Source organism: Cololabis saira, chromosome 20 (assembly GCF_033807715.1).
Source record: "Cololabis saira isolate AMF1-May2022 chromosome 20, fColSai1.1, whole genome shotgun sequence".
Lineage (NCBI taxonomy): Eukaryota > Metazoa > Chordata > Actinopteri > Beloniformes > Belonidae > Cololabis > Cololabis saira.
Window position 1 is genome coordinate 39,646,506 of NC_084606.1, and position 24,871 is coordinate 39,671,376.

The window sequence follows — 24,871 nt, forward strand, 5'->3', positions numbered from 1 at the left end:
TGGCAGATTTTCCTACTTATTTCAAGTGAAAATGTACTTGAAACAGGTGAAAATTGTCAAATAAGTTATTTTTCTGGTGTTATTTTTCTGGTGATGACTCTAAATGTTGAATAGCAGTAAAACCACATTCATTGATGAAATGACATAAGGGATGGAAAGGGGGGATGACAGTTTTACAGGGGGGATGATTTGGACCGTTTTTATTTCAGGGGGGATGATTTGGAGCGTTTTTATTTCAGGGGGGGATGATTTGGACCGTTTTTATTTCAGGGGGGGATGATTTGGACCGTTTTTATTTCAGGGGGGATGATTTGGACCGTTTTTATTTCAGGGGGGATGATTTGGACCGTTTTTATTTCAGGGGGGGATGATTTGGACCGTTTTTATTTCAGGGGGGATGATTTGGACCGTTTTTATTTCAGGGGGGGATGATTTGGACCGTTTTTATTTCAGGGGGGGATGATTTGGACCGTTTTTATTTCAGGGGGGATGATTTGGACCGTTTTTATTTCAGGGGGGATGATTTGGACCGTTTTTATTTCAGGGGGGGATGATTTGGACCGTTTTTATTTCAGGGGGGGATGATTTGGACCGTTTTTATTTCAGGGGGGATGATTTGGACAGTTTTTATTTCAGGGGGGAAGATTTGGACCGTTTTTATTTCAGGGGGGAAGATTTGGACTGTTTTTATTTCAGGGGGGATGATTTGGACTGTTTTTATTTCAGGGGGGATGATTTGGACCGTTTTTATTTCAGGGGGGATGATTTGGACTGTTTTTATTTCAGGGGGGATGATTTGGACCGTTTTTATTTCAGGGGGGGGATGCCATCCCCTTCACCCCCCTCAACTCCAGTAGTGATTATGGTAAAAAGTCAATGTGATGAAGATGTTTGTCTAACCTGATGATGCGAGGCTCCTCGTCGTTCACCGGCAGCACTTTGACCGCCACCTCTCTGCTCAGCCGGTGTTGGCCGTCAGTCAGCTGGAGGATAAAACCGTCCTCCATGTTCTCAGAGTTGTCGTGCATGTACACCAGATCCATACCTGTTGTAAAATATTGGTACACACTAGGGCTGTCAGTTTAGCGCGTTAATTAGATTAATTAATTACACTGCTAATTAACACTTTATGAAAATTAACACAATTAATTATGAGTGGCAAAATGCGTGAGTATTTTAAATGTGTCCCATTGAGGGAGCCGTAGTTCACTGGGCAGTAACAGGTCACTTCCCTCCTGCTGCTAGTCAAACTAACAAAGACCTGGACGACTCAGGGGAGACTCAGCTAATCTTTGCTAGGGCGACTCAGCAAATCTTTACTGGGCCTTTGAACGGCAAGTTTATGTATAAAAAGAAAGAAGACGGGACCAACAACAAGAACGTGGTGATTTGTACATTTTGTAAAAAAGAATGTTCCTATCAGCGGAGCTGTTCCAGCCTGAATTATCATTTAAACGCTAAACATGTCCGGACAAGTTCCACTGTAAACGTTACAGCTACTAGTACTTGAATCGCTGTATTGAGTCAGCTTTAGTTTTAATTTTGAATTGAGAGTCTGCTCAATTCAAGTATGAAGTATTGACACATCAAGCCTTGTAAATGAATACGATGATGGAAAACGTACCATTTGTAAGATCTGCCATGGTGAAGTGGATCATGGGGGAGAGGTCGGCTTCTCGTGTCCTTGAGGTTGGTTTTCCATGGCTGTGGTTGATGATTGTGCCATGTTCAGGAGGTCTGACGACAGTGAAGAGCAGGTCGCTCTTCGGGACGTCCAGATCTCTTGCATGCAACACCGACGAGCTCAGCTGCTTCATTTCTCCTTCTCGTACCTCATCACACAATGAAGTCAATCAATTTATGACCAAATCCTGTCAACAAAATCTGAGGGGAATGTCTCATTTGAATCTTTAGCGACCGGTCTATGATCATTAAAACTTACTGTGATGTTGCGAGCCATAAATTCTGGGATTTCATCATTGGTTGGGTTGATTATGATGTAGAAGGGGATGTGGACGGAGCTATGTTTGCCATCAGACACAGAGAGCATGAGCTGGTCGGCTGTGGGTTCCATCCTCTGGTGTCTGGACTGGACATAGTTAACATGGCCATCTATGATGTCTTTGTATGAAAAAGAAGCTGGAAAAAGGAGAAAATAGAAAATGGCAAATGAAACCAGATTCTTGACCCACCTGTCTCACATCCTGTCCTAACTGCATGCTCTCTGTCCTGAAACACTGAAAGCGTTATGGGCCCCCACATTATTTTGATTGACAGCTGAAACTCGCTTTTTAAAAGGCTGATTTATGGTTCCTTATATCATAAATCAGCCTATTCTCGCCACCCGCCCGTGCGCTCCTGAAAGAAACTCCTAAAATAACTCCTAAAAGAGTAAAGAGACAAGTAAAAGATGGGTGAGTACTTGTTATCTTCCTACGATTGTACTTTCTAAACAGAAAACAAGCTTGATATTGTGATATTTAAATGTTCTTCTATTTTTTTCCTGCCGCTCGCGTTGAAAGCCGGTTGAAAACGCTGTAGGAAACATCAGGATGAGGAACGGCTGATCCAGTTAGTTGAAATGAGAAGTTATCTCTATGATTCCTCCTCATTTCACTACAAAAACCTCAATAAAGTGGCAGAAAGAAATATTATCCTATTATTATCTCATTATTATATATTATCTTATTATTATATCTTATTGTTTTATCAGAACCTTCCAGCTCCCTGGCGATCTCCCTCCAGCAGCTGCCACTTTATTGAGGTTCTTGTATTGAAATGACTGTTTCCTACAGCGCTTTCCACCGGCTTTCAACGCGAGCGACAGGAAGAAAAATAGAAGTAGGGCGTCCGACAAAATGTTCAGCTCAAAACAGCGCACCACGTCGCGGAGTTTGGACAGTCCAATAGAAAATAAAGCAGTGGAATTGTTTTTGTCGCTGACGCTCGCTCGCATCGCATGCAGTTAGGACACGGTCTCAGGTGCGTGTAGTGTACCTGATTGCTCACCTATACTTATGCCTGTGTTGCTTTTCTCAAAGCCAGGACTGGGAAGGACATTTTCTATGTAACCAAACTGAGGAGGAGAAATCAGACTGATGACCAGATTATCTAAGGCCGTGTCCAAGTCAGAGGCCTTCAAATGGGAGGGAGTTATCCGGGAAGTCCCACCTTCATCCACCGTGAACATGTCTCCTTTAACCAAGAAAGAAATATTTCTGAATTTCTGCATGTTGAAAACAAATTGTAAAGGGTTTTTTGTCTTTTACCCACCTCTGGTTAATGATGGTGATTGGCTGTCAACTGGGAGCACCATGATCTGGAGGTCGTATACAGGCAGACTGTCCCGTAGACGAGCCGTGCTTCTGCTCCTAGGGAGGTTTCCTTCACCGCAGCATAAAGCAGAGCTCTCCGTCTCTCCATCAGAAATGACAAAAGTGACGGTGTCGTGACGAGGACTAAGTCCTATCTCCACTCCTAAAACCACATGAGAAACCCTTAACTTAAACTGGTGTTATCCATTCATTATTTGAAAAATATTTTACCATTGTCTGAAAGAAAACAAAAAGTTCATGTTGCAAAGGAAAGAGCTTGTCAGTTTTTTAGCTCCAGCCTCAGTTCTCCTATGATGACATAAAACTCAGAGCTGGACTGAGGTCCAAGGACATCTGACACGGTGCAGTTCACAATCCAGTTCAAAAGTCTAATTTCAAAACAGGGGTTTAACAAGAAAAAGTTAATAAAAGTCAAAATCAGAATCAGAATCAGGTTTATTTGGAAGTTTAGAAAAACAATGTATTTGACTTCGGATACACCGGCGGCGACACAGATGGTATTATGCGCCTGTTTTCCAAGGATAACACTGGGATAGGGGAGGAAAAATAATAATAATAATAATTATGACTTGGATTTATATAGCGCCCTTCAAGGCACCCAGAGCGCTTTACAGAGATCATTATTCATTCATACACATTCTCACTGGTGGTGATACGCTACATTTGTAGCCACAGCTGCCCTGGGGCAGACTGACAGAAGTGTGGCTGCCATATCGCGCCAAACGGCCCCTCCGACCACCACCAAACATTCATACACATTCACACACATTCACACAGGGCAAGGTGGGTAAGGTGTCTTGCCCAAGGACACTACGACAGCAACTGGGACGGAGCGGGATTCGAACCGCCGACCTTCAGATCATTGGACGACCCGCTCTGCCACCTGAGCTACTGCCGCCCCGGTGAAAATAAAACATCTTCACACTGTGTATAAATACGCAGTGTCAAGGTGCAAAAAACACCTTGGCACACATAGCAACACATCATCACGAAGATAGGCATGTGGGTATGGGGGGAGGGTTACTGGGGGGGGTCCCGGCACGGTGCATCCAAGTGAGCGCCGTGGCTTCATGGCGCTCGAACCCGGAGACTGTGTTGGGGGGGTCGATAAGAGGGGGGGCCGGGAAGGCGTTGAGAATGAGGGAGGTGTGGTTATCAGCAAGTGTGTGTGTGAGGTAAGTCCGTGAACTTTGCCCCAGAGCTGCTCCTCAGCTATTGTCCTTGATGCTATTAGACGGCCCGGTACAGTTCTGATACAGGTCCACAGATGTCCTGGGAAGGGGAGGGCTAGTGGGGGTGAGAGCATCTTGTTTTCATTCCTCCAGGGAGATTGTGACTGGAGCTGCCTGCCAGGCTGCTCTGTCAAGGCCAAAAAGACTTGAAACGCCACCTCATTGTGGTGGAGGTGTTTGTGTAACTGGAAAGATCCTAGGATCTATGTTGTCTGGGGCATTGCGCCCCTGGTAGGTTTTCCCAAGGCAAGCAGGTCCTAGGTGACGGGCCAGACTAAGAGTGATTCACAGGCCAAACATGGATAGAAATAACTCAAGGACCATTATATCACCCAGATTGGCGTCACCGGAGCACCTCCCTGTAGCCAGGCCTGAGCTTGGGGCTCAAAGGTGAGCGCCTGGTGATGGGTCTTTGCCCATGGGACTCATGGGAGCCTGAAACAGTGACATGGGCATTCAAGTAGGCTTTCCACCCCCAGGAAGGATCATGAGAGGCTGGTGCAATTTGGTCTGGGTAGCAGTCGTGGCGGGGCCTCAACGACCCAATCCTCTCAGTGGGGACATGGAATGTCACCTCGCTGTGGGGGAAGGAGCCGGAGCCTGTGCGTGAGGTTGAGAAATACCAGCTAGAGATAGTCGGGCTCACCTCCACACATAGCTTGGGCTCTGGAACCAGCTCCTTGAAAGGGGCTGGACCTCCACTACTCTGGAGTTGCCCAGGGTGAGAGCCGGCGGGCTGGTGTGGGCTTGGTTATGGCCCCTCAGCTCAGTCGCCATGTGTTGGAGTTCACCCCGGGGAACGAGAGGGTCGCTTCCCTGCGCCTTCGGGTCGGGAAAAGGTCTCTCACTGTTGTTTGTGCCTACGGGCCAAACAGCAGTATAGGGTACCCAACCTTCTTGGAGTTCCCGGGAGGGGCACTTAATAGTGCTGCAAGTGGGGATTCCATTGTTCTAATGAGGGAATTCAACGCTCACGTGGGCAATGACAGTGATACCTGGAGAGGCATGGTTGGGAAGAATGGCCTCCCTGATCTGAACCTGAGCAGTTCAGTGCTTTTTGCAGATGATGTTGTCTGGTTAGCTTCATCAGACCAGGACCTTCAGCATGTGCTGGCCGTTTACAGCCAAGTGCAACGCATCATGGATGAGAATCAGCACCTCCAAATACAAGGCCATGGTTCTCAACCGGAAAAAGGGTGGCGTTCCCTCTCCAGGTAGGTGGAAGTGAAGGAGTTTAAATATCTTGGGGTCTTGTTCACGAGTAAGGGAAAGATGGAGCGTGAGATTGAAAGACGGATCGGTGCAGCGTCTGCAGTTATGTGGTCGATGTACAGGACCGTCGTGGTGAAGAAGGAGCTGAGTTGAAAGGCGAAGCTCTCAATTTACTGGTCAATCTACGCACCTACCCTCACCTATGGTCATGAACTTTGGGTAGTGACCGAAAGGACAAGATTGCGGATACAAGCGGCCGAGATGAGTTTCCTCCGTAGGGTGGCTGGATGCTCCCTTAGAGATGAGTTTCCTCCGCAGCGTGGCTGGACTCTCCCTTAGAGATGAGTTTCCTCCGCAGGGCGGCTGCACGCTCCCTTAAAGATGAGTTTCCTCCGCAGGGCGGCTGGGCGCTCCCTTAGAGATGAGTTTCCTCCGCAGGGCGGCTGGACGCTCCCTTAGAGATGAGTTTCCTCCGCAGGGTGGCTGGACGCTCCCTTAGAGATGAGTTTCCTCCGCAGGGTGGCTGGACGCTCCCTTAGAGATAGGGTGAGGAGTTCGGTCACCCGGGAGGAGCTCGGAGTCGAGCCGCTGCTCCTTCACATTGAGAGGAGTCAGCTGAGGTGGCTTGGACATCTGTACCGGATCCTCCTGGACGCCTCCCTAGGGAGGAGTTAGAGGCATGTCCCTCCTCCCTAGGGAAGTGTTCCAGGCATGTCCCTCCTCCCTAGGGAGGTGTTCCAGGCATGTCCCTCCTCCCTAGGGAGGTGTTCCAGGCATGTCCCTCCTCCCTAGGGAGGTGTTCCAGGCATGTCCCTCCTCCCTAGGGAGGTGTTCCAGGCATGTCCCTCCTCCCTAGGGAGGTGTTCCAGGCATGTCCCTCCAGGAGGAGACCCCGGGGAAGACCCAGGACACGCTGGAGAGACTATGTCTCTTGACTGACCTGGGAACGCCTCGGACCCCCCTCGGAAGAGCTGGAGGAAGAGCTGGAAGAAGAGATGGAGGAAGAGATGGAGGAAGAGCTGGAGGAAGATATGGAGGGAGAGCTGGAGGAAGTGTCTGGGGTGAAGGAAGTCTGGGCATCTCTGTTGAGACTACTGCCCCTGCGACCCGGGAACGGATAAGCGGAAGAAGATGGATGGATGGATGGGTGGATGGATGGATGGATGGATGGATGGATGGATGGATGGATGGATGGAAGGAAGAGGGACAGAAAAGTACAAAATGATGTACCTACAAAAGAGAAAACAATCAAACCATAGTAACCATGGGTAATTGCAGACTAATTGCAGTTAATAGATCTGTCAGGTCCAGGTTAAGCAGTAAAAGAGATTACAGTTTACAACAGGAGGTACTCTTAGAAACAGATAGTCCCAATACGGTACTCCCACTACCCCTACTTTTCATCCCTACCCCTAAATTTTGCGCGTTCCCGTGAGGGTAGTGGTGTCCCAATTCCTCTTTTCACCTAGGGGTGGTGGAGAAAACGAGGGTAGTGGCTTTCAATCTGTCCCTACGGATCGAGGGATTTCGCATGCACCCTAGGTGAACTAGGGCCAGAAAAATTTCCCAGAATGCTTTTCGTCGTCATTTGTGGACTGAATAAAAAAAAACATGGCAGACATTTCTTATTTTTTAGTGAATAAAATCAATATTTTGAGTTAGTTAAATGCGTTTTGATTACATTTCTAGCGAGAAATATATATTTTTTCATAATATTCACTCAGTATTCCCATAATCACTCGTTTGCCCGTTGTTGCGAAATCTTTTTCAAACCTCGCCAGAATAAAGGCTGATTTATGGTTCCGCGTTACACCAACGCAGAGCCTACGGCCTAGGTTACGCGGCGACGCGCGCCGTACGCCGTACCGTACGCCGTAGGCTCTGCGTCGATTTAACGCAGAACCATAAATCAGCTCCCGAGCCGGCAGGCAGAAATCCCTAAAATTTTCGGAGCAAATTTCTTAACAGGCGTAGCTACAACTGTTAGATATTTCAGCCAGCGGTAATTCTCCACAGAGCTGCAGGTTTCTCCCCGGGACGACGGCGCAGGTTGACCCGGTCATGAGCTGCTGCTGCTCCGAACCGGCGGCTCTTCTCTGTAAACATCGGATCAAATTTCTTAACAGGCGTTATTTGGATAAACTGAGCCCAGGTTAGGGATCTTAACGGTTACTTTTACGCCTGAAAAAATATTAAAACTTAATAAAGTGGCATATTAACAACGCTACAGCTGAAATTAAAACAGCTTTTGGCTCTCAGCTTCCTGATTTTAGGGGTGGTGCTGAAAGTAGGAGTAGTGGGAGTATTGGGACAGGCCCCTGGGAAGATTACAAGTGCAAATCTGTCCCTTCTTTTTTATGGGTAGTGGTCGTGAGGGAGGGCTAGTGGTAGAAAGTAGGGTGTATTGGGATAGGCCCTAAAACTACAATTAAAATCATAGTAACAAGATGGGTGGAGATGGCTGTTTATGCTTTTATTTGTACTTTGAACTTGTTTGTGTCAGGGTTTGACACTTCCCCCCCAGTTTGTGACTTTCAGTTTCTGTTTTGCCCCGCCTGTGTCCCATCTGCCCTGATTGTGTCTGCACCTGTGCCTCGTCATGTCTCGTTATCCCCTCAGTATATCTTGTCTTGTCATTCCTTGGTTCCCTGTCGGTCCGTACTGTTTGTTTCCTCCATGTGCTCCAAGTTTGATCCCTGTTACGTTGAGTTTTTTGATCCTGCTCTGCAGCGCCTTGTTTTTGCCTTTTTGTGGAATAAATCCTTTTTGTTGCAACTCCTGGCTCCTGCTCTCCTGCACTTGGGTTCCTAAGCAAACCTAACCACAACAGTTTGTAGTATTAACTTGGTATTTTCTTGCAAACTTGGAGATTTTTTACTACTCTGAGTTGTTGCCTGGACTTTTAGATCGCAACTTCTTCTGATATTTCAATTATACCGATGATGGTAGTGCAAATGTCATGGAATAATTTGCAGTTTTAAAGTAAACTGATATTTTAATGTATCTAAAGAGTTACTTTCTAGGAAAGTATTATTCATTTCTCAGTGAGAAGCAGAGAGTGATCCGAATCTTGTGACTGTGAGGCGAGTACCAAGCTGCAGGCAGGATGTGATTATCCCAGATTAACACAGAGACTGAAGGAGTGGGGAAACACTAGGATTGGCTCAGTCAAAATATCCAATAATCCAAAATGTTGGTAAATGACACCTCATCTATTATAACCTAGAGACGAATAAAAGACTATTACACTACGTGGCATCATATAATATTATAGAGGCAGTTGTGCATTGGGATTTCCTTTTCATAACCAATAGTTTGAGCTTGCCAGCTTTTGCTCCACTGTTTGTGGTTTGAGGAAAGTTATGTGCTGAACACCTGCTGGGAAGCCCTGGAGATATTTGAAAGTGCAATTTGAAAACTGGCGAGAGCTTGGTTGTTTTTCTGGGTTTAGCCTTGCTGCAGAGTTTTGGACTTGCTGAAGACGAGCCAGTTCTTTCTTGTTTAAGCAAGAAAAGTGGGTATGTGGTCAGGCTTTGCCCTGGCTCAGGGAAAAGGACGCCCGTGCCATGCATAGTCCTCTGGAGGATCAGGGACCCCTTAAAAGATATGTAGCACAAGGCCCACCGGTGTGTGGATACGCCCTGGCTGCATACCGATCGGGGTAACATATAACAGAAACAAAAGTGGACCCAAAACAGAACCCTGAGGTACTCCACACAGTAAATCAGCAGTCAGACACGGACTGGTTTGATGAAGGAAGTTGAGGAGAAAAAAGAACGCGACATATGTAGGTCCATACCGCCCCAAAGAAATAAAAGTAAAAGAAGATGTAAGAATTTGCATTTTCCAATATGATTTCAACTTTTTACCATTTGGGGTTGTTACTAATGCTTTTGAAAAAGGGGTTTTTATACCCTCAGGTGTTTACCTGTGTGACTGTAGTAGACGGTCCGTGCATCGATGTCTGCCTGGATGAAACGATCAACCGCAACTCCATTTCTGAGCACCACACCATGAGAAGGCTGCCGCGCAATCAAGAAGACCAGGCTGCTGTTGTCACTGTCAGCATCAGTGGCAGAGAGGAACTCTGCTGTGATGACCGCTTCCTGTCCCTCCGCACATGTGAGAACCGGTTCCAAACCTGCAACCATTACTGGGACCTCATCGTTGATGGGCATGACCTGGAAATAAGAAGTAAGGGACGCACTGAGAGACCAATGCTACAATGTGAATTGTATTATTTCCTAAAACTTTAGCAGGTACCTTCACCAGCAGAGTAAAGTTGACTGAATTGGTGCCGTCTGTTGCAGTAAAGTCAATGTTGTCCTCTGCACTTTCTGAGCCATCATGACTGTACCTGCACAAACAAATAAGCACAGCAGAGATTTAACCCTTGTGCTGTCTTCGGGTCAAGGAAGGAGGAAGGAAAGAAGGAAAGAAAGAAGGAAGGAAGAAAAGAAGGAAGGAAGGAAAGAAGGAAGGAAGGGAAAAAAGAAGGGAGAAAAGAAGGAATGAAGGGAGAAAAGAGGGGAGAAAAGAAGGAAGGAAGGAAGGAAGGAAGGAAGGAAGGAAGGAAGGAAGGAAGGAAGGAAGGAAGGAAGGAAGGAAGGAAGGAAGGAAGGAAGGAAGGAAGGAAGGAAGGAAGGAAGGAAGGAAGGAAGGAAAGAATGTACGAGGTGAGAAAAGAAAGAAGGAAAGGAGTAAGGAAGGAAGGAAGGAAGGAAGGAAGGAAGGAAGGAAGGAAGGAAGGAAGGAAGGAAGGAAGGAAGGAAGGAAGGAAGAGGAAGGAAGAAGCAAAGAGAGAGCAGGAGGAAAGAAGGAACAGGAGAATTAGGTCATTTTGACCCAAACACAGTACAAGGGTTAACATTGTACCCATGGTCTTCTATAAGGTACAGTCATCAGTAAAGATTCCCATTAGTAATACAAATGTTGTGTGACTGCATCACTTGTTGCAGTGGGGATACTCATTGTTTTCAAACTGCTGTCTAAAGTGAATTGGTGAAATTACAATAAATTGTATAGAGCTTCGTCGGCCTCCGTCAGTCGTTTATCGACTATGGATACTTGCCAGTGCACTTCCAGTGTATAGAGCTTCATTGTTTTAATAATGTACTAAGTATCAAAAAGCCAATTTGCAATTTACTTTTGGGCCAAATGACAAAATGTAAGCAATCACAGAGGTAGGTGTTAATGAGTATGAGCCAAACCAAACCACCCTACAAATATGAGTGTGCAAGTACACTGCTGCTAAAAATATTAAATCATAGAAGAAGAAGTGAAGGAGTAGCGGCCGGACACCGAGCTGCTCCTCCACATTGAGAGGAGTCAGATGAGGTGGCTTGGGCATCTGTACCGGATCCTCCTGGATCCTCCCTAGGGAGTAGTTCCAGGCATGTCCCTCCTCCCTAGGGAGGAGTTCCAGGCATGTCCCTCCTCCCTAGCGAGGAGTTCCAGGCATGTCCCTCCTCCCTAGGGAGGTGTTCCAGGCATGTCCCTCCTCCCTAGGGAGGAGTTCCAGGCATGTCCCTGCTCCCTAGGGAGGAGTTCCAGGCATGTCCCTCCTCCCTAGGGAGGTGTTCCAGGCATGTCCCTCCTCCCTAGGGAGGAGTTCCAGGCATGTCCCTGCTCCCTAGGGAGGAGTTCCAGGCATGTCCCTCCTCCCTAGGGAAGTGTTCCAGGCATGTCCCTCCTCCCTAGGGAGGTGTTCCAGGCATGTCCCTCCTCCCTAGGGAGGAGTTCCAGGCATGTCCCTCCTCCCTAGGGAGGAGTTCCAGGCATGTCCCTCCTCCCTAGGGAGGTGTTCCAGGCATGTCCCTCCTCCCTAGGGAGGCGTTCCAGGCATGTCCCTCCTCCCTAGGGAGGCGTTCCAGGCATGTCCCTCCGGGAGGAGACCCCGGGGAAGAGCCAGAACATGCTGGAGAGACTAAGGGAGCTTTTACACCTGTCCCGTTTGGAGCAGTTGTTCCGGAACAGGGAATGTTCTCTCCTAAAGATCGGAACGTTTGGTACATGTGAACACAGCAATCTCGCTCTGAAACGGCACAAAACAAGCGAGCCGAGATCTCCTAGGAGAGGTGATCTCGGCCCGATTTCATTCCAGACCTGAAACGGTAAATTTTTTTTATTTGTAGTGAGAACATAATCGACACAGCAACCGATACAACTCCATTCATTGTGTATGTGCGACCGCGGCGCAAGGAGAAGAGTTGGTGCAGCCTCCACCACCTTCTCTCCTATTGGACGTGCCGAGATGTCGTCCCAGCACGGTGAAATTAAAACATTTTCAATTCGGGCAGGGTTTGTGCAGCGCAAACGCTGCGGCAGGCGCCCTCTGGCCCGCCGCTGAGCTCCACTCTGAGCCGGTAGTACATAAATGAATGGGTAAAGCCTGATTTATGGTTCCGCGTTAAATCGACACGTGTAACGTGGAACCATAAATCAGCCTATAGCCGGCGGCGGTCTGCGCTGCGCTGAAAGGGGCGTGTCGTTTATCCCGGAGTGCGGAAGAGGAAACTCCTTCCGCGTTCATTTTACCAATCAGAGAGCAGCTGGTTCACGCATGGCATTTGTTATCAGCTTTGAAACGGTACCGACTTAGCCCCTGAATCGGAACAAAACAAACGGGCCACAGGTGTGAAAGCAGCCTATGTCTTTCGGCTGGCCTGGGAACGTCTCAGACTCCTCTCAGAAGAGCTGGAGGAAGAGCTGGAGGAAGAGCTGGGGGAAGAGCTGGAGGAAGAGATGGAGGAAGAGATGGAGGAAGAGCTGGAGGAAGAGATGGAGGAAGAGCTGGAGGAAGAGCTGGAGGAAGAGCTGGAGGAAGAGCTGGAGGAAGGGCTGGAGGAAGAGCTGGAGGAAGGGCTGGAGGAAGAGCTGGAGGAAGAGATGGAGGAAGAGCTGGAGGAAGAGCTGGAGGAAGAGCTGGGGGAAGAGCTGGAGGAAGAGATGGAGGAAGAGATGGAGGAAGAGCTGGAGGAAGAGATGGAAGAAGAGCTGGAGGAAGACCTGGAGGAAGAGATGGAGGAAGTGTCTGGAGGAAGAGCTGGAGGAAGAGATGGAGGAAGAGCTGGAGGAAGAGATGGAGGAAGAGCTGGAGGAAGAGCTGGAGGAAGAGCTGGAGGAAGAGCTGGAGGAAGGGCTGGAGGAAGAGCTGGAGGAAGAGCTGGAGGAAGAGCTGGAGGAAGGGCTGGAGGAAGAGCTGGAGGAGGAAGAGCTGGAGGAAGGGCTGGAGGAAGAGATGGAGGAAGAGATGGAGGAAGAGCTGGAGGAAGAGCTGGAGGAAGAGCTGGAGGAAGAGATGGAGGAAGAGCTGGAGGAAGAGCTGGAGGAAGGGCTGGAGGAAGAGATGGAGGAAGAGATGGAGGAAGAGCTGGAGGAGGAAGAGCTGGAGGAAGTGTCTGGGGTGAAGGAAGTCTGGGCATCTCTGTTGAGGCTGCTGCCCCTGCAACCAAACTAACTAAACTAAACTGAACTGAACTGATCTGAATTGATTGAACTGAATTTAATTGAACTGAAATTAATTGAACTGAATTTAATTAAACTTAATGGAGTTGAACTGAACTGAGTTGCATTGAAATACATTTAATTGAATTTAACTGAATTGAACTGAACTGAAATGAATTGAATTGAGCCAAAAGGCAGCAATACTTTACAAAAGCTAGTTGTGTGTAAATCTCAGTATTGTAACCCAACTTGACATATTTTAAACCAAAACCAAATTCCTTCTTGATACTAACTATTAAAAGGCCTCAACCCTGAGAAATAGCAGCAGTACAAAAATCATCATAAAGCAGTCTTAATGCCTAAACCTAAACATGGGTTTTGAAAGAATCTGCCAGTTTAGATTTGTCCAATCTAATACAGTAATCCCTTGCTATAACGCGGTTCACCTTTCACGTCTCGCTGCTTCACGGATTTACATTGTGCATCGTGTTCTACATTCTGATTGGCTAAACAGTCTCCCCGCTTCTTCACTTCCTGTGTCAATAACGTTGGTCACTTAGCAATAATGCTGAGAACGGCCAATGAGCTTCAGCGAGCAGGTCAAGAACGGGACTCTTTGATGAATCGTCCATCACACCGTGTCATAACTGCATGCGATGCGAGCAAGCGTCAGCGACAAAAACAATTCCATTGCTTTATTTTCTATTGGACTGTCCAAACTGGCCGCGAGCGCGACGCAGCGCGCCGTTTTGAGCTGAACATTTGTCGTACGCCCTTCTTCTATTTTCTTCCTGTCGCTCGTGTTGAAAGCCGCTTGAAAGCGCTGTAGGAAACAGTAATTTCAATACAAGAACCTCAATAAAGTGGCAGCTGCTGGAGGGAGATCGCCAGGGAGCTGGAAGGTTCTGATAAGATAATAAGATATAATAATAAGATAATAATAATAAGATAATAATAGGATAATATTTCTTTCTGCCACTTTATTGAGATTTTTGTAGTGAAATGAGGAGGAATCATAGAGATCACATTTCAACCGTTCTTCATCCATGACCGTGTCCTACAGCGCTTTCAACCGGCTTTCAACGCGAGCGACAGGAAGAAAATAGAAGAAAATTTATATATCACAATATCAAGCTTGTTTTCTGTTTAGAAAGTACAAACATAGGAAGATTACAATTAATCACCCATCTTTCACCTGTCTCTTTACTCTTTTAGGAGTTATTTTAGGAGTTTCTTTCAGGAGCGCACGGTGTGCGGTGAATAAAGGCTGATTTATGGTTCTGCGTAAAATCGACGCCGTAGGGTCTGTGTTGGTGTAACGCGGAATCATAAATCAGCCTTTTAAAAAGCGAGTTTCAGCTGTCAATCAATGGGGGCCCATAACGCTTTCAGTGTTTCAGGACAGAGAGCGTCCGATGCCACGCAGTGCGACGCGATAGTCGGACGCTCCCGTGCAGTTAGGACAGGCTGTTACAGTTCTCAGATATAATCCATGGTGTCATGTCAGTTTAGAAGAAGATTTTTGCCCAGAAGAAAAAAGAGCAACAACAACGACCCAGAACTATTTTCTTCTCTGGAAAAAACTCACCTGCACAGCGGCTTTAGGAGAAGAAGACGCTACAGAGTCAGGATGCAGCAGCATCAGAAGAGCAGGGAAATACGCACCAGTCACTATTTGTTCTACTGTACTTACTGTATTTTATTTCATAATAATTTTTCATTTTCTCCAGTTCAAATCCAATTAATCGGGTCGTGGTGGGGCGGGGCTGATCTCTGCAATTTGAAGCTTTGTATAATAATTGTAAAAAAAAAAAAAAAAGGTTGCTACTTGGCAGATTTCACTTATCACAGGTTCTTTTTAGAATGTAACCAGGGATTACTGTACATAAGCCCTTATGACATGACTAAATGAAGGAAGTCTGACCTAACTGTAAGGTGTTTCAGGTCTTTCAGAGTGAAAGTCTGTCCTGGTTTAAGTGGACGGCCACCGAACTGCAAGGCCCCGTGATCTGGTTTCCTCTGAAGTTCCACCAGCAGAGCTTCTTCTGCAGAATCCACGTCTGTCAGCAGCAAGTGCTCGGGGCCCAGCCAGCACTGCCCCCCCTCGTCTACCGTCAGAGGGTTGGTGACCACCTGGAACACAAAATATACATATCTTTACAGTAGGGATGGGCGGTTTGGACTAAAACATTTATCACGATCATTTCTGGCATTTATCCCGATAACGATAAAAGTGACGATAAAAAAATACCAATTCAACTCCACCTTTGTAACTATAAATCTATCACCACATTCAGTCTTTGGAGCCCCCAAATCACTGCTCTAAAAGATACTAAATACTACTAAACGTCATCAATGGAAATGTATCGTTCTTTCTTTCTTTCTTTCTTTCTTTCTTTCTTTCTTTCTTTCTTTCTTTCTTTCTTTCTTTCTTTCTTTCTTTCTTTCTTTCTTTCTTTCTTTCTTTCTTTCTTTCTTTCTGGCTCATTTCCTTCCTTCCTTCCATCTTCCTTCCTTCCTTCCTTCCTTCCTTCCTTCCTTCCTTCCTTCCTTCCTTCCTTCCTTCCTTCCTTCCTTCCTTCCTTCCTTCCTTCCTTCCTTCCTTCCTTCCTTCCTTCCTTCCTTCAGGTACGTTGTGCGTGGATTTAACACAGAACCATAAATCAGCTTTACACAAAAACGTCATCAACGGGAATTTATCGTTTTTACCGTTAGATGACAAATTCTTACCGTGGGGAATTTTTTTGACGGTAAATCGTGAACGGTAAAATATCACCCATTCCTACTTTAAAACAGACATACAAATCAGAGGCAGAAAACGAGCTGGGAATGGGCTTTGTGAGATTAATCCAAGTTTATCATTGTGAAACTGCCATAATCAGAATGAGAAAACTGCCTGTTTATCCTCATGACATGCTTTGGAGGTTAAAACTGAAGGTTGCCCTGCTGACTTCTCAGTCTGTCAATGAACCATTGTCAGATGGACACATCTGTCCCAGATTTCCTGGGTTCAGGAGGAGGCCCAAATTGACCTTTGCCCTGAAACCGATCACATGCTCTGAATAGATGGCCAGTTGGCCACTTCCTGAGAGATACTCAGGGGTTTTTGGACTGTCCTGGGACAACTGTTCTATTGTATTTTTAAAGTTAGCCTGCACACATCTGTTCAGAGTTCCTGTTTTAGCCCCAGAGGGCATATAACCTCAGCGACCTATGGTTTATAAAAACTTTAAGGTTCTGTTTACCTCTTTAACTGAAAATGTCACATGTGTGACATTTTGACCCCGATGTTTCCCGTTTTCTTCCAGATGTCCATTTCATGACTATTTACTGTTGTCTTCCAAATATGGTCAAGTTTCCTGTCAGCTTACTGAATAAAAGCGCCAGCCAGTTGGGAGAAGTTTGACGAGCTCTAAGAGAAGGGCCGTGTTGCCCACAGCTCCTCAGATTCCTCTCCAACCTTCTGCAGAAGGCCATTGAAAATCATTCCATGGTCTCCGGTGTCTTTTTCTAAGTTAATTAATGTATGTTGATGACTTTTTAACCTAACAGCTTGTGGTCTCCACCTGTGGGGGTTGGTCGTCCACCGGCATCACAGTGATGTTGAAACAGATCCCGGGGACCGTCTTCCCCAGGCGGTCGGTTACAGACACGACAAACTGGACGTACTGAGGATAAGGGCCGATGTCTGTTATCGGGGGCATGTAGGCCACTTTCAGGAAGTTCACTGCATGCTGGAAACAGAACAAAGATGCATGAGTTCGGAATGAGCCCCACAACGTATTCCTGCTTTCATATCTAGGAAAGGAGAAGAAAGAGACGTACTTGAGTGAACAGTCTCAGTACTGGTGCGTTTGGGTCTTTGGTGAATTTGGGGATGCTGTCGACCAGGAATAACCTCCCTGCATCTGCACTGCTGTTCATGAAGACATCAATGCAAACTTCAGAGGGAGGGTGCTCGTCAGAGACCACGTTTACATGCAGTCAAAATCGGGGTTATTGCTAATATTCCGGTTACTGAGACATTCGGAATATTCAGTTTACATGGTAATTAATCATTTGGGATATCTGGATCAAACCAGCAACCGCTTCTTCTTCCTGTATCCAAATTCAAAACAAATGCTGCTTTGCGCAACTTTTCGCTCAACTTCTTGTAAATCTGGCTATCCCGGTACTTTCTACCATCTACAAATGCAAAAAATGTTCTTATCCTTCATTACAAGGGTTATTGATGCACGTAAACGCAGTCATAGACTGCGTTTACATGCATCAATAACCCGGAATATTAGCAATAACCCCGTTGCGCATGGCCATGTAAACACCAATAACCCCTTTGAGTTACCGGAATTTGCTCATTTTCCAGTTTTTAAAAACCCGAATATGACCCCTGGGTTACTTCTTTTAAAACCCGAATATTGGGTCATGTAAACGCCTAACGGAATATCCCCATCAAACAGAACAGGAATCTGTTTTCTGCACATGCTCTGTTCACAAGGAATCCTGGTCTTTTGAGTCCAGGGAGTTCTTATAAACACGGAGAAACCAAGACCAGGAGGAGACTAATCACTTCATAAATGTAATGAAGGATATGAACATTTCTGCATTTGTAGACGGTAGAAAGTACCGGGATAGTCAGATTTACAAGAAGGTGAGAGAAAAGTTGTGCGAAGCAGCATTTGTAGGAACGCCAGACCAGATCAAGCTCTGCTGGAAGACGCTGAAAAAGGAGAACTACAGGGACAAGAAACAAAACCACTTCTACTGGGCTGTTGATTATCCACCGTGCTGCTGTTATTGTTGTTGTGTTGGATTTGGATACAGGAAGAAGAAGCAGAAATGACGGGAATTGCGTCATGATGTTCTCCGTGCGTCGCTGGTTTGATCCAGATATCCTGAATGATTAATTACCATGTAAACAGGGATAACCCTGTTTGCTCACGCATGGAAACAGATTATTCCCAATGTTTCAGTAACCGGAATATTGACCGTAACCCACATTTTGACTGCATGTAAACGTGGTCATAGTAGTTTCCGAGGGTGAGTGTGTACTGACCCGTAGGGAGCGGTGTAGAACGGTAGGGTTGTAACGGTGTACGTACTGACCCGTGAGGAGCGGTGTAGAACGGTAGTGTTGTAACGGTGTACGTACTGACCCGTAGGGAGCGGTGTAGAACGGTAGGGTTGTAACGGTGTACGTACTGACCCGTAGGGAGCGGTGTAGAACGGTAGGGTTGTAACGGTGTACGTACTGACCCGTAGGGAGCGGTGTAGAACGGTAGGGTTGTAACGGTGTACGTACTGACCCGTGAGGAGCGGTGTAGAACGGTAGGGTTGTAACGGTGTACGTACTGACCCGTAGGGAGCGGTGTAGAACGGTAGTGTTGTAACGGTGTACGTACTGACCCGTGAGGAGCGGTGTAGAGCGGTAGGGTTGTAACGGTGTACGTACTGACCCGTGAGGAGCGGTGTAGAACGGTAGGGTTGTAACGGTGTACGTACTGACCCGTAGGGAGCGGTGTAGAACGGTAGTGTTGTAACGGTGTACGTACTGACCCGTGAGGAGCGGTGTAGAGCGGTAGGGTTGTAACGGTGTACGTACTGACCCGTGAGGAGCGGTGTAGAACGGTAGGGTTGTAACGGTGTACGTACTGACCCGTGAGGAGCGGTGTAGAATGGTAGGGTTGTAACGGTGTACGTCAGCTCTCCGTCCGGAGACTCCTGGTCCTGGAAGTGAAGCTGCTGTCGGGTGATGTGGACCACTTCTGTTTCTCTGACCACCAGACAGCGACCAGAACCAGGAACCTCTCTGGGTGGTTGGCCTGGGACCGGTTCTACGTGCACCACCACCACCTGAAGAAAATCCCAGAGAGCAGAGCGTAAGCCTCGTTAAAGATCATGAATCTGTTTATGTTCAATAACTCCTCTTAACATGTTAAGTCGGGCAGACACTGTGCGATTATCGGCTCGTTTTGAGCCGATTTTCTAGTCGTGCGACTATTTTTTGGATCGGGCCGGATTTCGACCCAATCGCTCGTGCCTCGTGCAGTAAACGTGGGGTAACGACGAGAGATTAACACCTCACGACGAGACATTAACACCTCACGACGAGCTCCCGATCACAAATCGTGAGGTCGCAAGAAAATCAAACGTGTTTGAAAACCTGGTCGCTCCTCGCGAAGGAATCGCACAGTTGAAGCAGCTCCGACCCGATTTGTCTCATCCTTTCACAGAGAGCATGCGCAATCTCTGATGTCACGTCAAAAACTATTATTTGTAGTTTAAAGTGTTGCAAATTCACATTATAAATCATGTTTTAATAGCAGAAAAAAAGACCACATTTCCCACGTCTGCCCAGCCAATTCCTTGTCCAATCACGGCGTTGTCTAATCTTTTTTCATTTATCGCCAAACAGAATGGCACAAATTGCTAAAGGCTGATTTATGGTTCCGCGTTACACCAACGCAGAGCCTACAGCGTAGCGTACGGTTACGCCGTCGATTTAACGCGGAGCCATAAATCAGCTTCAGTGTGTGCTCTGTCTGCTGTTCTGAACTTCTCTGTGCTCATTTTGCTGGGACGTCGGGTCCCTCCGCCGAGACACAACTTTTGCGGTATGCGTTCATTGTTGTGTCTAAAAATGATGCGCAGTGCCCACCCAATCAGAAACGGTACAGATATTTTGTGATTTTTTTAAATATATATCTACAAAAATAAAATTATAAAAAAATAAAGGATCCCCATAACCTTTGATCGGGTGGGCAGGACGCACGTTTGGGTGGGCACAGCCCACCACTGCCCTAAAACCGACCTCGAGTTCCAGTAACAGAAGTCCGATGTGAGGATTATAAACGTATAGTGTGAGCAGACGGAGCATCAGAGCATCGGGTCGTACAGTGTTACCCCTTTTACACCAAGCTGGTTCCAGGGCTGGTGCTAGTGCTGGTGCTAGAGCCGGTTCGCGGTTGGTTCTAGTAAGAACCGGTTGAGAACCGTTTGCTTTTACACAAGCTGGTGCTGGCCAGCAGCTGGCCAGAGAGCCACGTCATCACGTTACTGTATACGTCACCACCACTCCCCCTCGTTTTCACCCTGATCAGGAAGCTGAGAGCCAAAAACTGTTTTAATTTCAGCTGTAGCGCTGTTAATATGGCACTTTATTAAAGGAGCTGTATGTAAGAGGAATAATAAAACAAATCATAAAATGACCCCGATATGTCAACACATTTAAAAATCATGTTCATTTCAAATACTTATGTCACTGACAACAGCACTCAAGCCAGGATATTCCCGTTTAAAAAGAGGAGTTGCAGCCCTCAACTGATGTTTATGTTGTCATTTTTTGTTTTGGCCTGAAGCTCCACCCTCCACCTATCTCCCAATCACCAAGTCAGTATTGTTTCTGAAGCTCCACTCTCCACCTATCTCCCAATCACCAAGTCAGTATTGTTTCTGAAGCTCCACCCTCCACCTATCTCCCAATCACCAAGTCAGTATTGTTTCTGAAGCTCCACCCTCCACCTATCTCCCAATCACCAAGTCAGTATTGTTTCTGAAGCTCCACCCTCCACCTATCTCCCAATCACCAAGTCAGTATTGTTTCGGCATCCGAGTTGCCAGCTCGGCTCTAATTATCGCAGCCATGGCAGCCTACGTTCCTGCTGCATTCTGCAGCCTACCTGGCAACCTCTGGTCGGGGGGAGGAGGGGGAGGGTACACGCCGCTCAACAATATTTTGAAAGTGACTGCAGTACCAGTTTTGGCCATTTCTTACAGACGGCTCCTTTAAGTTTTAATATTTTTTCAGGCTTAAAAGTAACCTTTAAGATCCCCTACCTGGGCTCAGTTTATCCAAATAACGCCTGTTAAGAAATTTGACTCGAGAGCCGGCAGCCCCGGGGCACAGCAGCTCCGCAGCCGGCTCAACCTGCGCCGTCTTCACGGGGGAGAAACCTGCAGCTCTGTTGCGAATTACGCTGGATGAAATAAATAATTTAGGAAGATAAATGTTGGTTTAATAGATGAAATCTATCAGTTGTAGCTACGCCTGTTAAGAAATTACGGCGTGCGTCGCCGCGTACATCGACGCAGAGCCTACAGCGTAGGTTACGTAACCTACGCCGTAGGCTCTGCGTTGGTGTAAGGCGGAACCAGAACCGCGGGCTGGGAGCGGTCTGGGACGCGTCCCCGCTGGCCGGGAACCCGGAGATCGAGCGGCAGCCTCGCGTCCAAGCCCCCGGGGAAGTGTCCCAGGGCTTGAACGCTTCCCCGCGGGCTCAGACGCGAGGCTGCCGCTCCATCGGCGGGCACGGAGCCCGCCGACGTTACTGTTAATGGATTGTACCGTAGACCACTGCTGCTTCTGTTTTACATCCATTATTAAATAAATTGATGTAAAGAAGATGAAAAGAGTCTGCTAACTTAACCGCCGTCTTCAACGCTCCGTTGTTTAAAAACGGCGCTCTTCTGTGTTTATTCTGCTTTGGTTGTTCAGTAACCTGTCGGTCCGTACTGTTTGCTCCCTCCAGGTTTCCACGCCTAGTTTTTTGGATTCCTGTTTTGTTCTACTTTTTGATCCTGCTCAGCAGCGCCTTTTGTTTTTGTGGAATAAACTCAGTTTTTGGAACTCCTGCCTCCCGCTCTCCTGCGTCTGGGTCCTCATACAACCATCCCTGACAGAACGGACCGACCAGCATGGACACAGCGGGAGAAAGTTTTGCCTTCTGGCAATATGTCTACAGGGATGAAGAACTCTCGATTCCTGGTTGGCAGGACGCTGAGGAGGAGGAATCTCCCTTCTGGGGAACACGACTGGCTCAGGGTGAGCCCAGGAGCATTCAGGCTCAGGCGAGAAGACGACGGCGTCGGCGCCAGCCCCAGCTGGCCTCTGTTCCGGCGGTAGTCCTGGGCGCATCGTTCCATGTGTCGGTGGTGGTCCCGGACACATCAGCCCCAGCTCCGGTGATGGTCCCGGACCCCCCGCAGCCAGCGCCACGGACTCGGGTTCCCCCACAGCCGGCTCCTCGTATCCTGTCTGCCCCCAAGCCCAGTTCCCCGCCAAGTCAAAGTTCCCCGCCGAGTCAAAGTTCCCAGCCGAGTCAAAGTTCCCCTTCAGGTCCAAGCCCCGCGCCGAGTCCAAGCCCCACGCCGAGTCCAAGACCCACGCCACAGCCCAAGCCTAGGCCTTGTGGGCGATCCCCGGAACTGTCTCGCCGGTCTGCCCGGTCCCGAGGACGGCCCCCGGAGCTTTGGCCGTGTGTTGGCCTGGGCCCTCCTCCGGGCCCCCTCCCTGGGTGAGGTTTTCATGGGGACATCTGGAATCTGTCCCTTGAGGGGGGTTATGTCAGTGGTTGACATTTCCCCCAGTTTGTGTTTTCTCTTCTGCCCCGCCTGTTTTCCATCTGCCCTGATTGTTCACACCTGTGTCTCGTTATCCCCTGTGTATATCTGGTCTTGTCTTCCCCTGCTCCCTGTCGGTCCGTACTGTTTGCTCCCTTCATGTTTCCACGCCTAGTTTTTTGGATTCCTGTTTTGTTCTACTTTTTGATCCTGCTCAGCAGTGCCTTTTGTTTTTGTGGAATAAACTCAGTTTTTGTGAACTCCTGCCTCCCGCTCTCCTGCGTCTGACTTTTTTCTCGACATTTTGACTTCTTTCTTGAAATTGTACTTCAACATTAATCTCGACATTTCGACTATTTTCTCGACATTTCAACTTTTTTCTCGAAGTGCACAACAAAAAAAATCTTCCTCCTCTCAAATATTTTTTCTCCTACATGGCCCTAATACCTAATGCTATTCATATGACATTAACGTATGTACGTAAGGTATTCCAGTTACTCGTCCTCTCAGCGGATTTACTAAATACCATTGTTTTAAAGATGTTATTGCTACCCACCTGAGGGTCTGACAGGTTGGGGGGGTCGTGGGAGTCAGACAGCACCACTTCAAAGGAGTCATCCAATATCTCACTCCCCAGATGTCTGTAATAAACTATGGACAGAGAAAGATCCTTCTGGAGAAAATGGCTGACTGGATAACCTGAATGAAGAGCAACAAAATGATGTAAGCTACTCACAGACTGGTCAACAAATGCGCAATTTAAAAATGAACTAAAATCCAGTGACCTGTCAGCCCTGGTCCTGGGATCTTCACGAGCTCCCCTGCCTGTGGAGGGTGTGTGATGTTGAAGAAGACGTAGTCGTCGCTGGAGTCCATGTCCGAGGCCTGGAGGGTGGAGCCCTTCAGCAGCGCCGTATCACCCGCACAGACCTCCAACAGCACGTTGGTGATGAGGAAGGGGGGGCTGTCGTCTTTGGGCAGGATCTTGATGGGGAACTTGTGTCTGGTCTGATGGCGGCCGTCGCTGATGCGGAAGATGATGAAGTCTTTGGTGGAGTCGCTGTCATCATGGTGATAACGGACCGTTCCCGTTTTTATGTCATTGATGGTAAACATGAAGCCCTTTCCACCTGAAATTTAAATATGAGAGTCAAATAACAATATGACTGAGATACCAAAATTACATCCTCAGATTTGACCTGGATTTCCATGTAAAGTCGAAGAAAAATAGTTTAATTCTGAATTATTTAATTTGGAATAATCCATCCATCCATCTATCCATCCATTGTCTGCCGCTGTTGTGCCCGCCCATATGCCCATCTGAACTCTGAATTTATAAATGATTATGTATTCATGATTGGGTGAACATTTTCAGAACAGTAAAGGCCGAAAGCTATAGTCAGTTTTATGAACCCTGCTGCCAACTTCTGGTCATCTCGGCCCGGCCCGAGATAGCAAGTTTATGACCCCAAGAGGGGGGGTCAAAACAGATCAAAGCAAGCAAGGAAAGTTTCTGCCAGGGAAACAGACTCCCTGGGGATTTACGACCCCCGCTGCATGGCAGATCAAAGCAGGACAGCAAAACCCAGTAAACCAGGCCTCGGTTTGCTGCCCCCTCGGGTGCTGCCCCTTTGAACAGAAGAAAACTCTGAAAACCCTGGTCAACCCCCCCAAGCCTGAAACCGGCTCGAATGTGCCTCCTAAAATGGCAGCTGCGCCATGAACTACAATCCCAGCATGCCTTGTGGGATGGGGCGGCGCCTACAAGCGGCGCGCATCCAATCACAAACGAGGCACCGATGACGTCACCGCAGCGCGCGTAGGATCAAAACCCCTGCCGCTGCTCCCTTTCTCTCTCTTCTCAACTTCATCTCATCGGCGCTGGATCTTCGGCTCCAGGCCAAAGGATCCCATCTCCCTTCTCTCCCCCCTGCGGAGGCCTGCGGAGCTCCGGCTCCCATCAGCTCTCGGTCTCAACTTTTCATCCAGAGTCCTGCTTCACGTATCCCCGGTCCCTGGGAGCTGGAAAAGGGGGGGGAGCCGCTTCGAAGCTCGGCCCCGGCCCAGGGTGAGACCCGTTCCTCTGTCCTAACCTCTCTCTCTGCTCTTAAACTTCACCTGAAAGGACCTGTGGACAGCCTGCCCCGCGCAGAACCGAGACGCATCCCGCCCCCCGTCCCGATGCCACGCGCTCAGGCCGACGGGCACCAGCACTCAGAAGAAGTAGACTGGCCCCGCGCGCCCCCGAGACGACGTGATAGCCTCCGGACCGGGGCTGGAGCGCCGGCTGCTTCAGCTGTACCCCCGTCC

At 47.8% G+C, this 24,871-nt stretch overlaps 1 protein-coding gene across 2 annotated transcripts in view; it reads right to left on the bottom strand.

Annotated features, from left to right (window-relative positions):
• Positions 1–24,871, bottom strand: part of frem1a (Fras1 related extracellular matrix 1a) — an 89,620-nt gene that overhangs the window by 55,084 nt on the left and 9,665 nt on the right. For both annotated transcript variants that reach the window (XM_061709454.1, XM_061709455.1), the window contains exons 9-21: positions 23,347–23,691; positions 23,118–23,260; positions 18,879–19,075; positions 17,051–17,141; positions 16,792–16,959; positions 15,150–15,358; positions 10,043–10,136; positions 9,708–9,960; positions 3,274–3,477; positions 3,010–3,195; positions 1,943–2,139; positions 1,625–1,832; positions 901–1,045 (exon numbers count right to left, since the gene is read on the bottom strand). In XM_061709454.1, the coding sequence (XP_061565438.1) occupies positions 901–1,045; positions 1,625–1,832; positions 1,943–2,139; positions 3,010–3,195; positions 3,274–3,477; positions 9,708–9,960; positions 10,043–10,136; positions 15,150–15,358; positions 16,792–16,959; positions 17,051–17,141; positions 18,879–19,075; positions 23,118–23,260; positions 23,347–23,691 (2,440 nt within the window). The remainder of the gene's footprint in view (positions 1–900; positions 1,046–1,624; positions 1,833–1,942; positions 2,140–3,009; positions 3,196–3,273; positions 3,478–9,707; positions 9,961–10,042; positions 10,137–15,149; positions 15,359–16,791; positions 16,960–17,050; positions 17,142–18,878; positions 19,076–23,117; positions 23,261–23,346; positions 23,692–24,871) is intronic.